The 18400-nt window shown below is 38.8% G+C and overlaps 1 protein-coding gene across 1 annotated transcript in view; it reads right to left on the bottom strand.

Moving 5' to 3' along the window:
• Positions 1–497: 497 nt before the first annotated feature.
• The window catches only part of LOC101745343 (PAX-interacting protein 1), a 40353-nt gene continuing 22450 nt past the window's right edge, over positions 498–18400 (bottom strand). The window contains exons 11-18 of the mRNA XM_038016546.2: positions 15512–15596; positions 13839–13997; positions 12109–12255; positions 11112–11324; positions 6875–7027; positions 6033–6111; positions 2057–2279; positions 498–1499 (exon numbers count right to left, since the gene is read on the bottom strand). Coding sequence (XP_037872474.1) covers positions 935–1499; positions 2057–2279; positions 6033–6111; positions 6875–7027; positions 11112–11324; positions 12109–12255; positions 13839–13997; positions 15512–15596 — 1624 coding nt within the window. The 3' untranslated portion in view covers positions 498–934. The remainder of the gene's footprint in view (positions 1500–2056; positions 2280–6032; positions 6112–6874; positions 7028–11111; positions 11325–12108; positions 12256–13838; positions 13998–15511; positions 15597–18400) is intronic.

Below are 18400 nucleotides of genomic sequence, written 5' to 3'. Positions count from 1 at the left end.
TAGAGTTGACTTTAAATATAGAAAATAGAAACCAAAATTATAAAAAGAAATAGTTTATTTCAGACTACTGTTAGTTATGTATTTAAGAAACAATCTTATTTGAACGCTATTACTGCACCAGTAATTTTGTATTTTTTTTCTTTTTTTTATTCATATCTTGCGATATTGAGGCATCTTGGTGATAAAGGAATAACTTTTCCAACAATTTTCAATATAAGGTAGGTACTGGCTAGGACAAAGCTACAAAAGAACGTACATAGCTTTTACTATGTTTTTACTAATTTTGGCAACTTAAAAGATACTGTTTATTATTTAATTGTTGTCCTTATTGAAAGTGGGTGTAATTCTACATAGACTATTTCTATATCATTATATCGAAGGCAAGCTAACCCAACCAAAGCCAAGTTATATCGACGCTTTAGGGAGTTTATCTTTAAGTCGAGTGCCGTTACATGGAGTTTACACTGTGGTTGGGATATTAAAAAGAAACCATGGTAAAATAGTACAAAAACATGCTTATAATTTATTTTCCTTTTTACAAAATGGTCCAAAAAATTACATTCAGTACTTATTTATTTACATTTACAAAGTATAAAATTTATTCTTACTAAATTTGTTGCTATATATTTTTTTTCACTAAACATTATAAGACTTTAGTAACAATACTCTTTCTAGACTTTAGACTTTATATAAAAAGAAAAACAATTCATAAATATTCCATAGAAAGTTACAACAACACACATCTTTCATAAACTTTTCTTATAAAGGTGGGTGTAAAAGGACATTACATTTTTATATTATGGAAAGAGTATGGTACCGCACTGTACAACTTTCGAGTTCATTAACGTCTAATTACAACACTATAGTACAGCAAAAAAAAACCAAACTAAATTCAACATTTTACATGTCACAGGAATACTTTAGGTACACGAATTTAGTCGATTTTGACGAGAAATTCTTCGACCTCCAACTTCTGTCTCATGATCGCCGACAGAACAACCTCGGTACTGCAAACGACGTTCAACGTCTTCTCGGACTGCAATAGATAATACACTAGATGGAGATCGTTGGGCACGGTCAGTACCAAGTAACTGTACGGTCTCTGCGAGTGCATCTCCTGTATGGAGACAAATGAACGGCGGCTCTTTTCGACTCTGCCGCCGCACAGCTCTATCATCTCGGTGAGCGCGGCTTTTGTTGGCTTCACGCACGGCGTCATGAAGAAAGTGACGCCTTCAAACAGCTTCTTCCTCTGCTCGCCGCACAGCAGGACCTCGGCCACGTCACAACGGAACATTTTATTGAAGGCTTCGTCCCGCAGACCGTGCTTCGCTTCGTCCGCAAATTTATTCTGCCTTTGACTCTCGAGGATCCACTCGGGAGTGAGCAAGTGCTTGACGGTGACGAGACAGCTGACCAGCTTGCACGTTCGCACCAACTTTTCCATTACCAAGTGCGTCGCTTCGGCTACTGAGGTTACGACGAGTCCTCCGAGTTGCCTGCAATTGATATCACAATTTACTATAATAAAATGTGTATATGTGTGATCATCATTATCATGGGCTGGTCGACGTCCACTGCTGGACACAGGTCTCTCCTCAAGGCTCTTCTGCCTGCCACAGTCCTGCGATGTTCAACAGGTCGTCGATCCACCATATCGGAATCTACCTACCTACGCATGCTAATTAATATATTGTCATGTTTCAATCTCACTTAATTCCAGATTATATTTTACTCCAAACAAATTTAATGCAGATTTTGGTACGTTAAATTACTTTTTTCTCTTTTTTTATTGCTTAGATGGGTGGACGAGCTCACGGCCCACCTCATGTTAGTAAGTGGTTATCGGAGCCCATAGACATCCACAACGTAAATGCCGTCACCCACCTTGTGATATGAGTTACAACGGCTGCCCCACCCTTCAAACCGAAACGCATTACTGCTTCACGGCAGAAGTAGGCAGGGTGGTGCTACCTACCCGTGCGGACTCACAAGAGGTCCTACCACCAATAAATACAGCAGTACATATAGCACATAGTATGTAGGGCCCGTGTACCTGACGACGGTGGCGAGCTTGTTCTGCAGGGCGGGCGGCACGGCGGAGAACAGCACGCGCGGCGCGAGGTGCAGCGGGGGGTGCGCGGCGTGCGGCGCGGGGGGCGGGGGGGACTCGAGGCGGGGCCGCTTGGCGCGCCGCACGCCCGCGCACACCGCCGCCGCCGCGCGCTTCGCCCGCTCGTGCGACTCTTGCGTTATGTTTATTGGCATCTTCCACGCGTCTGAAAACATTTATGTATTAATATATACAAATATACAATAAACATTGTAACTATACTTGAGACCTTAGAACTTATATCTCAAGGTGGGTGGCGCATTTACGTCGTAAATGTCTATGGGCTCCGGTAACTACTTAACACTAGGTGGGCTGTGAGCTCGTCCACCCACCTAAGCAATAAAAAAAAACATAATTCAATACAGCAGTTTGTTAAAACTATTCAGGCATCATTCAAATACATTAACAGCATTTATGAATTATCCCCGGTGCAACAACTTCATTAAAATTTAAATCAATTAAATATACGATTTTTGAAGCAATGAATATCATGTACAAACAAACATACAAACATTCTTTAAAATACCATTTAACTAAGCAGTCACTAATCTCATGTCACATGATTACTTTTATGATAAATTATCATAAAACATAAAGTGTATCTGGTGAACAATGCTCAAACAACACAACGAACACAAGAACACATATTAAAGGAATACATAAGAAATAAACTTTGACATAAGCTGGAAACATTCATTTATGAGAAAAGATAATAATATAATATTATTATTATAAGTTCACATTAGGGCATCGACCCCATCCTTCAACTGATTCATAAATGTGTTGTTACATTGCGGGTAGGCCAAGGTAGGTATCTTCATCAACTTCTCCTGGCAATAATAATACTTACTTTAACAATTCAAGGGCATCATGCATCTGCATCTGTCAACTATCAACTGTTTCACAAATGTTACATTGTGGGTAGGCCAAGGTAGGTCTGTCTCTTTATCAACTTCTCCCCACACAACAATAATACTTAGTTTAACAATTCAAGGGCATCATGCATCTGCATCTGTCAACTATCAACTGTTTCACAAATGTTACATTGTGGGTAGGCCAAGGTAGGTCTGTCTCTTTATCAACTTCTCCCCACACAACAATAATACTTAGTTTAACAATTCAAGGGCATCATGCATCTGCATCTGTCAACTATCAACTGTTTCACAAATGTTACATTGTGGGTAGGCCAAGGTAGGTCTGTCTCTTTATCAACTTCTCCCCACACAACAATAATACTTAGTTTAACAATTCAAGGGCATCATGCATCTGCATCTGTCAACTATCAACTGTTTCACAAATGTTACATTGTGGGTAGGCCAAGGTAGGTCTGTCTCTTTATCAACTTCTCCCCACACAACAATAATACTTAGTTTAACAATTCAAGGGCATCATGCATCTGCATCTGTCAACTATCAACTGTTTCACAAATGTTACATTGTGGGTAGGCCAAGGTAGGTCTGTCTCTTTATCAACTTCTCCCCACACAACAATAATACTTAGTTTAACAATTCAAGGGCATCATGCATCTGCATCTGTCAACTATCAACTGTTTCACAAATGTTACATTGTGGGTAGGCCAAGGTAGGTCTGTCTCTTTATCAACTTCTCCCCACACAACAATAATACTTAGTTTAACAATTCAAGGGCATCATGCATCTGCATCTGTCAACTATCAACTGTTTCACAAATGTTACATTGTGGGTAGGCCAAGGTAGGTCTGTCTCTTTATCAACTTCTCCCCACACAACAATAATACTTAGTTTAACAATTCAAGGGCATCATGCATCTGCATCTGTCAACTATCAACTGTTTCACAAATGTTACATTGTGGGTAGGCCAAGGTAGGTCTGTCTCTTTATCAACTTCTCCCCACACAACAATAATACTTAGTTTAACAATTCAAGGGCATCATGCATCTGCATCTGTCAACTATCAACTGTTTCACAAATGTTACATTGTGGGTAGGCCAAGGTAGGTCTGTCTCTTTATCAACTTCTCCCCACACAACAATAATACTTAGTTTAACAATTCAAGGGCATCATGCATCTGCATCTGTCAACTATCAACTGTTTCACAAATGTTACATTGTGGGTAGGCCAAGGTAGGTCTGTCTCTTTATCAACTTCTCCCCACACAACAATAATACTTAGTTTAACAATTCAAGGGCATCATGCATCTGCATCTGTCAACTATCAACTGTTTCACAAATGTTACATTGTGGGTAGGCCAAGGTAGGTCTGTCTCTTTATCAACTTCTCCCCACACAACAATAATACTTAGTTTAACAATTCAAGGGCATCATGCATCTGCATCTGTCAACTATCAACTGTTTCACAAATGTTACATTGTGGGTAGGCCAAGGTAGGTCTGTCTCTTTATCAACTTCTCCCCACACAACAATAATACTTAGTTTAACAATTCAAGGGCATCATGCATCTGCATCTGTCAACTATCAACTGTTTCACAAATGTTACATTGTGGGTAGGCCAAGGTAGGTCTGTCTCTTTATCAACTTCTCCCCACACAACAATAATACTTACTTTAACAATTCAAGGGCATCATGCATCTGCATCTGTCAACTATCAACTGTTTCACAAATGTTACATTGTGGGTAGGCCAAGGTAGGTCTGTCTCTTTATCAACTTCTCCCCACACAACAATAATACTTAGTTTAACAATTCAAGGGCATCATGCATCTGCATCTGTCAACTATCAACTGTTTCACAAATGTTACATTGTGGGTAGGCCAAGGTAGGTCTGTCTCTTTATCAACTTCTCCCCACACAACAATAATACTTAGTTTAACAATTCAAGGGCATCATGCATCTGCATCTGTCAACTATCAACTGTTTCACAAATGTTACATTGTGGGTAGGCCAAGGTAGGTCTGTCTCTTTATCAACTTCTCCCCACACAACAATAATACTTAGTTTAACAATTCAAGGGCATCATGCATCTGCATCTGTCAACTATCAACTGTTTCACAAATGTTACATTGTGGGTAGGCCAAGGTAGGTCTGTCTCTTTATCAACTTCTCCCCACACAACAATAATACTTAGTTTAACAATTCAAGGGCATCATGCATCTGCATCTGTCAACTATCAACTGTTTCACAAATGTTACATTGTGGGTAGGCCAAGGTAGGTCTGTCTCTTTATCAACTTCTCCCCACACAACAATAATACTTAGTTTAACAATTCAAGGGCATCATGCATCTGCATCTGTCAACTATCAACTGTTTCACAAATGTTACATTGTGGGTAGGCCAAGGTAGGTCTGTCTCTTTATCAACTTCTCCCCACACAACAATAATACTTAGTTTAACAATTCAAGGGCATCATGCATCTGCATCTGTCAACTATCAACTGTTTCACAAATGTTACATTGTGGGTAGGCCAAGGTAGGTCTGTCTCTTTATCAACTTCTCCCCACACAACAATAATACTTAGTTTAACAATTCAAGGGCATCATGCATCTGCATCTGTCAACTATCAACTGTTTCACAAATGTTACATTGTGGGTAGGCCAAGGTAGGTCTGTCTCTTTATCAACTTCTCCCCACACAACAATAATACTTAGTTTAACAATTCAAGGGCATCATGCATCTGCATCTGTCAACTATCAACTGTTTCACAAATGTTACATTGTGGGTAGGCCAAGGTAGGTCTGTCTCTTTATCAACTTCTCCCCACACAACAATAATACTTAGTTTAACAATTCAAGGGCATCATGCATCTGCATCTGTCAACTATCAACTGTTTCACAAATGTTACATTGTGGGTAGGCCAAGGTAGGTCTGTCTCTTTATCAACTTCTCCCCACACAACAATAATACTTACTTTAACAATTTACGATTAAAAATATTTTTAGAAACACATTCTTATTCTATCTAGTATTTTACTATCTTTGCATACTCACTCATTAAGTGCGACACCAAGCTGTAATCCATTCGGAACGGACTCGCCAAGTTAAATTGTTGATATTTCGCATTTTCAATCTGAAAAATAGATATTTTTTATTATTTTACATAACAAAAACAATTTAGTAAGTACTTAATAAAGTGAAGTCTAGATGGCTCTTGTTGGCTTTGACGAATAGGGGTCAACGATCCCTCGGAGCTCAGAAATCACTGTATTCATAATTATATACTTAAACGAGTATATACAATATCCTGCAATTTAGTCTTTAGACTTAAGACTAAATTAAATTAATTAAAATAGTATACTTTTCCTCTTGAAACTGGAATGCACTCTGGAACTGGAACTCCCTTACTGGGAGATAGAATTGCAAAGGGGGTAATCCAACTAGAGCGTAGGAATAGCGAGTGTTGACGTCAAAGTGTAGGAGGGAAAGGGATAGAGTATCCGCGCTACCTCCAACTACTATGATACTACAAGTCATTTGATTTAAAAAACGACACAATTCAATTTCTGTAGTTTTTTTTTTAAGTTTTGTTTTATTTTTTTTATTGCTTAGATGGGTGAACGAGCCCACCTGGTGGTAAGTGGTTACTGGAGCCAGTAGACATCTACGACGTAAATGCGTCACCCACCTCGAGATATAAGTTCTAAGTTCTCAAGTATAGTTACAACGGCTGTTTCACCCTTCAAACCGAAACGCATTATTGCTTCACGGCAGAAACAGGCAGGGCGGTGGTACCTACCCGCGTGAACTCACAAGAGGTCCTACCACCAGTAAAAAGTTAAAAAAGTTACCCAATCCCTTCTCACTGTTGGTTAGTGTTGGTAAGGTGTGGTTACCTGCGCGAGCGCCGTCATGTTCCCGAGCAGCAGGTCGGTGAGCCAGGCGGCGGTGACCACGGGGATGCCCCACTCCTTGGCGCGCCGGTACTTGTTGCCCTCGGCGCGCTTGCACACCAGCACCGTGTTGTCGCGCGTCATGTACGGCGTCAGCTGGGGACCACACGTTTCGATTTAATAGGGACACAGGATTTGCATGCTTTATATCAGAAACTAGCGACCCGCCCTCGCTTCGCTTCAGAAACATTAAATTTTATTATTGATAGCTGAGTTCCGCGATTATACCCGCGGCTACTGTGTGACGCCGCGGGGTGAATTTAGTCTAAAAAAAGTAGACTATGTTACTCCTTATATCATCAGCTACCTATCAGTGAAAGTCCCGTCAAAATCGGCCAGAAGTTCCAGAGATTAGTCGGAACAAGCAGATAGACAGACAAACAGACAAAAGTTGTAAAATATGTCATTTTGGTGTATGTAACGTGTAATATATTCATATGCATGTAGTAAAACACGGTTATTTCAATACTACAAACAGACACTCCAATTTTATTTATATTATATTAGTTTCTCGCCGGATCTTCTCAGTGGGTCGCGTTTCCGATCCGGTGGTAGATTCTGCGAAGCACTGCTCTTGCTAGGGTCAGTGTTAGCAACTCTCCGGTTTGAGCCCCGTGAGCTCACCTAAAAACGTTAGGGCCAAGCTGAAATAACCTTTCAAGGCTATCAGCATAGGTAGGAAAAAAAAGAAAAAAAAAACGAAGAGTTCCTCTTGACACATACGAAAGGAAGAGTAGTTAATGACAGATTTGAGTTTAGAAACAAAACATCCCTCCTGGCTGAGCCTTTGTGTTTGGGCCATTAGTAAACCTTCAATCATAAAAATAATAGTTTACAAAAACTAACAAAATACGCTTTTATAGAAAACCCACCAAAAAAATGGAATTTTTTTTTTAATAAATTTGAATTAAAAATAGTGTAAGAAAAAATGATTTTACTGTAAAAAAGCGTGGGGTGCTTTTCAGGATTTTATCAAAATAACCCTTCTACTCGCTTTTTTCATTTAGCGTATTTCGTCGGCTTATTGCAAGAAGTCATTATGTGACATATTCAATATTTTGAGAAAACGGCATTTTAGTTGGAATTAGTTAGTGGTTATGTTGATTAGCCCATATTATCCGTAATACATAATTGCGGTGAGAAAAATTGAATGTTTTGGATTGCTTAATATGTATATTAATTAAAACAAGTGAGAGTCGGTAGTCATATAACATTATATATTATTTATAAACTAAAACTAAAAGTTAATGACTTCTGGCTACTGTAAGTTGGTCTTATATGTGAATTAATTATTTCTTAAATTAAAATAAAACAACAAAATACTTATCAAACCTTATTGAAATAAACAAAAACGAATAATAACATAATAATCAAAAACAATTTTTTCATAACAGTTGACGTAAGAACTTGCAATAGCTAATATTGCCAAGTACTCACGACAACTTCGCAGTCTCAAAAGTTTTACGTAATATTATTTTTATTTTATTGCTCAGATGGGTTTACGAGTTCACAGCCCACCTGGTGTTAAGTGGTTACTGGAGCCCATAGACATCTACAACGTAAATCTGCCACCCACCTTGAGATATAAGTTCTAAGGTATCAGTATGGTCACAATGGCTGCCCCACCCTTGAAGCCGAAACGCATTACTGCTTCACGGCAGAAATAGGCGGGGTTGTGGTACCCACCCGTACGGACTCACAAGAGGTCCTACCAACAGTAATTACGCAAATTATAATTATGCGAGTTTGATTTTTATTACACAATGTTATTCCTTCACCGTGGAAGTAGATCGTGAACATATTTTGTTAAGTACGTATTTCATCAGAAAAATTGGTACCTGCCTGCGGGATTCGAACAACGGTGCATCGCTGGATACGAATGCACCGGACGTCTTATCTTTTAGGCCAGGACGACTTCAATAATAAACTAAAAATAATTTTCTTCTCCCTGTTAGTCAATCACTCATGTATTCATTCAATCATGTATTTTTTAATGAAAATTAGGAACTGAGCTTAAACACCATACAAAAACATAAAACAAATAAAAAAAGATCTAGGTTAAAAAAAACTATATCAGAAGTTTCTTCTTCAGGAAGATAATTTGGACCTTCTTTATCAGGCATATTATTATACCAATGGTGCTCTGCAGGCTAGGTCTTTAAAATTGGAAACGTAGTCATACCTATATTGAACAATGTTAGGCCGGTTTTTCCAAGTTTGAAGCATTTAACCTTCAAACACTGTAGATTCTGTCCTACAGTGTCAATTGACTTATTATACATTAATTTGTTTCTCAACTCTTTTAGGTTCAGGACATCAGAGTGGCTCATAGGTTTATACGGCTTCTTTACATCAGCTCGCTGAGTTTCTCGCCGGGTCTTCTCAGCGGGTTGTGATTCCGATCCGGTAGTAGATTCATTCGCGAAGCAGCTGTTCTTGAGTTGTTAGGTCTTTTTCGGAGGCGCACGGACAGCTGTTAGCAAATCCCACCCCACCTGGCTGAGCCTTTGACAGCCCACATATCCTGGTGAATCTGGAAAGGCCTCCGGGCCACCAGTAATCCTTCAATCCTAAAAAAATATAAAAAAGCCTGTCTGGTGTTACAGTGATTACTGCAGCTCATAGAGATCTCAACGTGAATGCCACCACCCATATTGAGACCCGAAACCTAAATCTAAATTGTTCCGTATGCTGCTTCGCTTCGATGGTGGTACCAACTCCTACGGGCTTGCCATACGCCATACCAACCATCCTATCAGTAAATACATGTTGGCAATCGTATTCCACGGGTATGATTCTCAGATAACGATATTGCCAGTTCTCCAGTGTATCATTTAACGTCTTCTACACTCGTGGAAATAATGATGCTGATTGTAAGTCAGGTGTTTGCTTGCTAGGTTGTGCGAAGGTTGTTCGGAACTTCAATTGTTCCAACATCTTGCTTCCTCGTCCTTGTTTGAAACATTTATTTCGTTGCATTTTGTCAGCAATCATTAACTTCTATAACAGGCGTGGTAATCAGCGTATCTCGCCGCAAACTGAGCGAGCGAGGCAGTACTCTTTCGTCCCGCGCAAACCCACCCTCACCCGCTTTCGTCGGGTTCGTCTTATTGCCCGGTGTTCCCTAAACAAGCTGTTTTGTCGCATTTCACCCAACCCTATACAACTCACAAAACTACAACCGAGGTACCACGTAGCCTGCAAGAAGTTACTATGTTCTCTTAATCGATGTTAACTTATTAAAATCACGCCATCAACAAAATGGAAAAAATAATGAAAAAGAATAAATGATTGTAGGGAAATCTTTATATTACGATTTATAATTATTAACTATATTAATATCGATAAAAATCATTAAGATTACTTATTGTGCATTTCTGATGAAATGATTCATTACAGAAAGTAACTAAATGTAATTAATGAATTTTATCGAAATACAATTTTAAGCTATATTATACTACATTGTTTTGATAAAGTTAATTAGATGCTGAAAATGAGTTCTGTAATGTAATTTATGCTGTTTTCAAATAATGATCCATTTAATAAAAATAACTAGTGCTGCTTAGTGAATCTTTGTAAATGCCTGACTTCCAAAGTTGCAATTATCAATTTTCTACCAAAGACGTAACGGCTAAAATTGGCCAGCTAGAAATTTGTGTGTTTTTGCATTTTGTAGAATATGCAAAAATGAGCCCATTATAGATAAAAACGCATTTAGTGATTTTTTGCAGTTAATGAGTTCTTGCAATAAGCCGACGATTTATTTGATTTTTTTAAACTATTTTTTTTTTCCTTTTTTTAGTTAGATTTCAATTTTTTCAATATTTCTTTTTTGTTAATATTGAATTTTCATCGGTCCCTAATAAGCATACCAAATTTCGAGTTATTCCGACGTTTTGAGGGGTGGCCAAAATCATGTTCAAAGATTCCGTTACATACATATGTCTGAAGCTAATAAAGGTGTATTAAAAAAAAAGAGTTGATAGTCGAGTACACAGCGATGTTGTTATGTCAGCGTGTGTGTGTGTGTGTGTGTGTGTGTGTGTGTGTGTGTGTGTGTGTGTGTGTGTGTGTGTGTGTGCGTGTGTGTGCGTGTGTGTGTGTGTGTGTGCGTGTGTGTGTTTGTGTGTGTTTGCGTGTGCGTGTGTGTGTGTGTGTGTGCATGCATGTGGTGGCGTACCTTGGCCCCGACGTGTTCGAGGCAGCAGACGAGTCGCGATCGCTCGTCGCGCCGCCAGCCGGAGAGCGCGGCGCGGTGGTGTCGCGCGGGGCGGTCGCGCGCGGCGTACAGCAGCGGCAGGTGCAGCGCCTGCCACGGCGGGGCCACGCCGCGCCGCACCATCGCGTCCGACAGCCAGTACGCGGTCACGCAGCGTTTCGCGTCGCGGAGAGCCTGGACACGAATTTTGAACAATTTCTAAATATCGTCTAGGTGTATTTAATTCGTGTATCTCGGTAATACGCTCTCATTAGTTTCTCGAAAATTTAATGCAAGTCACAAAAACGTTTTAAAAAACAAAAGAAATAAGTGTCATCTTTTGAAATTGACATAAAATGTTTTTATATGTGAGCGCGTAGGTTCTACAAATTTTATTCCAATTTTAAATCTTTTTTTTAACCGTTAAATTTTCCGCTCGATGGAGGATCTTCCTTTTGTATTTAACCTTTCAGTGTTTAGTTTAATGTATTCACGCAACTTATTTCGCAATGAAAACGAATTTTTTTGCCGCCATCTATTTTGACACACGAGGTCGAAATTTAAACTGTAATGCATAACGGGTGTCCCACCCTTCTTATAGCAACGCAGCTCTTCGCGACAAACACGTGCAAGATTCTGTTGATTCAAAATATTGATAACAATAAATTACGTCATACGTACATTGGTCGTTGGATAGATCATAAAAAAGTACCCACTTATGACGTCACTATATATAACTAAGCCGATAGCAACACTAGAAGGGGTTTAACACAGTTTCATTCATTCGCTATTACTAAAGGCCACTTTGTTGTCCAATTTTTGACTTTCATCAGATTGCTGGCAAACCTCAAAGGATCACCCGCCTAGCGGGTCTGAAAATCTGAAGACCTCGTGATTCCAACCGTCCAGCCGTTCCAGCCGTTTCGCAGTACACCCATAGACTTATATATAGAATCCACAAGAGGACATCCGGCTGCACCTGCATCACGACGCCGTGCTTCTGCGTCTCGCACAGCACGTGCGTGACTCGAGCGCAGTAGTTCAGTTCCACTTCACCTCCTCGCCGCTGTATCGCCTCCGTCCAACGAGACACACGCTCCGAACCCAAAGACTGTTGGTATTCCACCTGGAGACAATCGTTTAATTAGAATAGATCTTGAAACAATGAACATGTCAATAGTGTAGCTCCTACCTCCTATAAAACCTACGGGATATATTTTTTCTTTTTTTTTCTTACCTATGCTGATACTATGATGAAGTTGTAAAAAATGTCATTTTGGTATATGTACCGTATAATATATTCATATGCATGTAGTAAAAAACGGTTATTTCAATATTACAAACAGACACTCCAATTTTATTTATATGTATAGATTAAACCGCAGACACAGCTCACTGAGTTTCGCGGCGGATCTTCTCAATGGGTCGCGTTTCCGATCCGATGGTAGATTCTGCGAAGCACTGCTCTTGCTAGGGTCAGTGTTAGCAACACTCCGGGTTTGAGCCCCGTGAGCTCGCCTACTAGTTACGATTACGCTGAAATAGCCTCTCAAGGCTATCAGCTTAGGTAGAAAAAAAAGCAGCTTTACATTAGCGAGTAGGTAAGCTCTCGGGGCTCAAACCGGAAGTATTGCTAACACTGGCCCTAGCAAGAGCAGTGCTTCGCAGAATCTACCACCGGATCGGAAACGCGACCCACTGAGAAGATCCGGCGAGAAACTCAGTGAGCTGTGTCTATGGCGGATATTTTTCAATTCAATTGAATTATAAGTAATAAGTCATAGTGTCGTCATTGTCAACTTTGTAATACGTCATATCATATCTATTGGCGCAACGTTACCAAGTTAACCAAGATTAATTAAAGTTAACTGTTTCCTTAATGTTGACATGGTTACCTATTATAAGTCCAACGTATGTAAACAATTGTTTAAGACGGTATTCTAGAGAATTCATAGACTAAGCTACCCCCACTTTCTGCTATAAATACCAGTGACTTTTTTTTTGATACAAAATTTCCTTATTAGAAAAGGCAAGAGGATCTAAGCCCATACAGCTTTGTCTGTTCTATATAATTTCTGAAATGAGTTTTCAAAAAAGCTGAAGCCAGGTTTTATATGATTTATATTATATATTGAAATAAAAATTTCATTAAGGCCGAAGCCTGACTATTGTCGCACAATACACAGGGCCCTGAAACTGCGATACTTGAAGATAAATATTTTTTTGGTGGCCGATGCCCGTAAACATTTTTGTTGAGTGCTTGAGTTGCTTATCTATAAATAATTTATGTATATTATCTATGCAATACATTCCGACTTGAAGAGCCGAATGATGACGTCATCAGTCGCTGTCGTCACCGGTCACTTCATCGTGTCTATGTCACGAAGTTACCTGTTAAACGAATACTGGTATTTTTTTACTGGTGGTAGGACCTCATGCGAGTCCGCACGGGTAGGTACCACCACCCCGCCTATTTCTGCCGTGAAGCAGTAATGCGTTTCGGCTTGAAGGGTGGGGCAGCCGTTGTCATTATACTGATATTTTAGAACCGATATCTCAAGGTGGGTGGCAAGGATTTACGTTGTAAATGTCTATGGGCTCCAGTAACCACTTAACACCAGGTGGGCGGTGAGGTCGTCCACCCATCTAAGCAATTAAAAAAAAAACACAAGAAAATATGTAGTTACAGTGACAAGATTGAAGACTCACAATGTGGAAGACGCATCCGAGCAGGAAGAGGTCCGGGGGCAGCTTCAGATTGGGGTTGTGCCCGTAGAACTGCGCACGGGCGGGGGGGGCCCGCACGGGGCCTGTGTACACCTTGCTGCCCACCGCGCCGGGACTCGTTCCCGACTGGACCACGGACTGCTACGTATAAGCCAATACGGTTCTCAATACTCACATTTTAGACACAACAAGAAAGTTTCCTTTTTTTTTATTTTACATTATTACATCGTTTGATCGCTTTTCAAATCTCACTCAGGAGTTAATAGTGTAAGAAGAAATGATTTTATTGTAAAAAAGCGTGGGATGCTTTTCAGGATATTATCAAAATAACCCTTCTACTCATCTGTTCATAAAATATTTATAACTACTGATACCGTGCAACCCGCGCTTTTTTTTACAATAAAATAATTTTTTCTTACACTCTTTTTAATTCAAATTTATTAAAATTTATTTTATATTTTTTAGTTGGATTTTCTATAAAAGCGTATTTTGTTAGTTTTTTTAAACTATTATTTGTTTTTCTTTTTTAGTTGAATTTCAATGTTTTCAATTTTTGTTTAAATATTGGATTGTCATCAGTCCTTAATAAGTATACCAAAGGACATGGGCCATTTTCGGCCCAGCTACTAGTGCTCTCGAGGACACGAATGAAATATCTATAGAAAAAAAAACATTTCATTTTTACATACTTATTGTAAAATTTAAGGGTATTTTAATGGTGGGATAATTAAAAACATAAATAAAAAGAATTATTATTACTAAGCTACATTGATAATATTGAAGGAGTTGCCATAGGTAAAATATATTTATATTTTAAACAATCAACATTAAATCTTCTTAAAAAATACATTATATTGCAAAAAACCAGCAAAATATATTAACATATTTAATTAATGGATTTTAAAACTAATAAATATAAAACATTATATCTAAACAAAAATCTATTTTTATACTTTTAAATCCGTAGAATAAATCATTACACTGATCAATAATTATTCATATTAAGCAAAAACAAAACTACGCTTGTTTAATGTTTATTGACGTTTTACATTTGATCAGTCGTTTGCGCACACATGCGCATTGTGGATATTATTAAGTGTTTCGTTGCGATATACCCGCATATTATATTTTGTTGTGCATAAAATTAGGTCTTGGCGTTCATTGGATTAGGTCTGTGTTATAAAGTATAGTGATATAAATAATATTTAAGCTGATGATGACATAAAAATGTAAGTGTATTGACAGCAAATCATATGATATAGGAAACCTAAAAATCTTATCTTATTTTTTAAATATCTCTGTATCCCCATGAACAATATTGATTTTAATTTGTTTATAATAAAAGGGATATATAGTCTGTTATTTAAACTTAATTTCATTACTGTCCTTGAACTTCGTTTTGTGGGCCGTGCAATGTATGGAGAGTGACCCATGTCCTTTCGAGTTAATCCGACGTTTTGAAGAGGGTCAAAATCATGTTCAAAGATTTCCTTACATACTAACATACATACGTCTGAAGCTAAAAAAAGCGTATTAAAAAAAGACGGCCATACTGAAAAGTTATACATGTAAATACCAAATATATAGTAAAATATTAAATTATAATTTAACTGAGGTCCTACCAACAGTAATAATTTCAAGGATATAATGTTTACCTGGTGCGGATGATGGGCGGGTCCCAGTAGCAGCCTCGCCGGGGCGCGAACGGTCCCGCCGGCCGCGTGCGCTGCTGTCATCAGCCTGCACATCACACATCACTAAGCTACCACTGACCGCGTGATACAACATTACCCACGAAAGAAGAACGGCAGTTTATGTACCACTAAGAGTTGTCTGATTTATAAAGGGTAACTAACAGTCGTCGTGGCCTAAAGGATAAGACGTCCGGTGCATTCGTTGTTGCGATGCACCGGTGTTCGAATCCCGCAGGCGGGTACCAATTTTTCGAATGAAATACGTACTTAACAAATGTTCACGATTGACTTCCACGGTGAAGGAATAACATCGTGTAATAAAAATCAAACCCGCAAAATTATAATTTGCGTAATCACTGGTGGTAGGACCTATTGTGAGTCCGCACGGGTAGGTACCACCGCCCTGCCTATTTCTGCCGTGAAGCAGTAATGCGTTTCGGTTTGAAGGGTGGGGTAGCCGTTGTAACTATACTGAGACCTTAGAACTTATATCTCAAGGTGGGTGGCGCATTTACGTTGTAGATGTCTATGGGCTCCAGTAACCACTTAACACCAGGTGGGCTGTGAGCTCGTCCACCCATCTAAGCAATAAAAAAAAAAAAAAAAAAAAATAACAATCCAAATATTTTCTTGTATTTATTATATTTTTAAAACTCCGCAAAAACCAGAAAAGCATATTTGAAAAAAAGATATCTACTAAACGTTGATCATTGATAACAAAACGCATTATAAGTTTTTGAAACTTGGCATGTGTAAGGAAAAACTGCTTTACTAAACAGAAAGCAATCGATACTGTACGGACAGACAAAAATTACCTCTACAGCAATATTATATTTAACGACTTTCTGCAAAAAAATAATTAGAAGGCTTGGCAGTGTGGCCTGTGTATCCTTTGCCTGTCCAAACGGATGAATCGACAAACAAAAATGGCATACCGGTTCCACTGTTTTAAAAAAATATACTGCTAGCGTTCTGTGTACATTGTAGGTATTGAAATGTGGTTGAGTTTTTGACTAAAGTCATAACACTACAAAACGCTAAAATATTTAATATAATTTAAGAGCGCCACATGACATTTCTGCGTCCCCGTTAAAAACTCACTACGTATGAAGGTACAATACCTATGTTTGCAAAGTTCTAAAATTCTGATAATTAAAATTATATTCGACAATGATATTATCTATCAAATAAAGAATACTAAATGAAAAAACATGAAACTTTATGGTGGTACAATTGTCCCATACATTGCTGCCATTGTTCTTTACAAGAGAACACCGTGTCATTAAATGATTAAATGATATCGAGATTCCTATGAAAATGCCATTTTGTGTTCATATTAGTAATATCATTAATAAAATTGAAGTTGGGTATTAATTGCTGGATTGAATAATAACGTCATAAAAACTTACACCATTGTTGTTTTTTTTATTTAAAGAAAGTCTGCTGTCCACTCTTTGCATGTTCTTTGACTTGAATGTAAATCCTAACAATTAAGAGAGTGCTACTATACGATGTGGTCTAGAAATTTTCCTAGCGTCAGTAAATCTTTCAATTTATTTTTTTAATCTATTACCACAACACGGTTCGGATTCTTTTTTAGCATCGAATACTAGGGTATCTTTTGAGTCCGCAGGGGTAGGTACCACCAACTTTTTTTTGGGGCTTGCGGCCGAACCTCCTACAAGGTCCCCGCGCCTAGGGTGTACGCGGGGTACGTAGGACTGGTCCGCGACTGCGAAACCGTGGGCCCAAGGATGTTTTCAGGACCCTACCTACTAAACAACTCCTCTGCACTTTTCGCCCAAGAGCCCGATCCCCTCCCAGGTCAAGCCCGGATGAGGTAAGGGGTTACCGCAGTCAACACTACAACCAGACGGCGTAGCTCCCCCAAGGACGCCCGGCCGACGTCAGGCCGCCCAGACGGTGCCGCTGGTGTCCCGGAATACCTCGCTGGACCAGAACCAGCCTGCCGGGTTGGGGCGCGATACACCGTCAACCGGTTGCTCTTTTATGTCTGCTATTTAGATTTTTTTTCTTATAGCTTAGATGGGTGGACGAGCTCACAGCCCACCTGGTGTTAAATGGTTACCGCAGCCCATGGACATCTATAACGTAAATGCCGCCACCCACTATGAGATATAGGTTCTAAGGTCTCAGTATAGTTACAACGGCTGCCTTCAAACCGAAACGCATTACTGCTTCACGGCAGAAATAGGTAGGGTGGTGGTACCTACCCGTTGGACTCTCAAGTGTTCCTATCACCAGTAATTACGCAAATTTTAATTTGCGGGTTTGACTTTTGAATGGTTTTTGAAATGTAATTTGACGGTTAGAACTGAAAAATTTTTCAACTTGTCTCCTATACGAGTATAAGACAACTTTCCTTACCTCTGCCTTCCATGCGAATTAAACAGATGCACTTTGTTACAATTTATGTAACGACAAACATTTATATACCTACAAACGATTTTTTAAATATGGTACATATAGAAAAACAAGCTCAAAGAATTGAAAAAAAAAACCAAGTAATTATAACAGCCAATAAAAATGACTAGAATTCTAATTACAATTAAAAAAGCAAACTTCAAGTAACACAAAACAGCAGTTTCATAGGCAACTACAATTTATTAAGCAGTTGCAATTCTATTAACGCTTATTTTATATATAAGATAAAAAGCCAAAAATAATTTGTATGTAAGCTAAAGATAAATCTCGTTAGAATAAACTGTCAATTTTTTGTTATAAAACTACTGAAAGCAATATTAAAATGGGAGCTGTGTATTTAGGGCACGTGTTAAGGCAGATTACTTCAGAACAAAAAATTATATCATGCAACTAATACCAAACTAA

Source organism: Bombyx mori, chromosome 16 (genome assembly GCF_030269925.1).
Source record: "Bombyx mori chromosome 16, ASM3026992v2".
NCBI lineage: Eukaryota > Metazoa > Arthropoda > Insecta > Lepidoptera > Bombycidae > Bombyx > Bombyx mori.
This window is presented reverse-complemented; position numbering and strand designations above follow the sequence as displayed.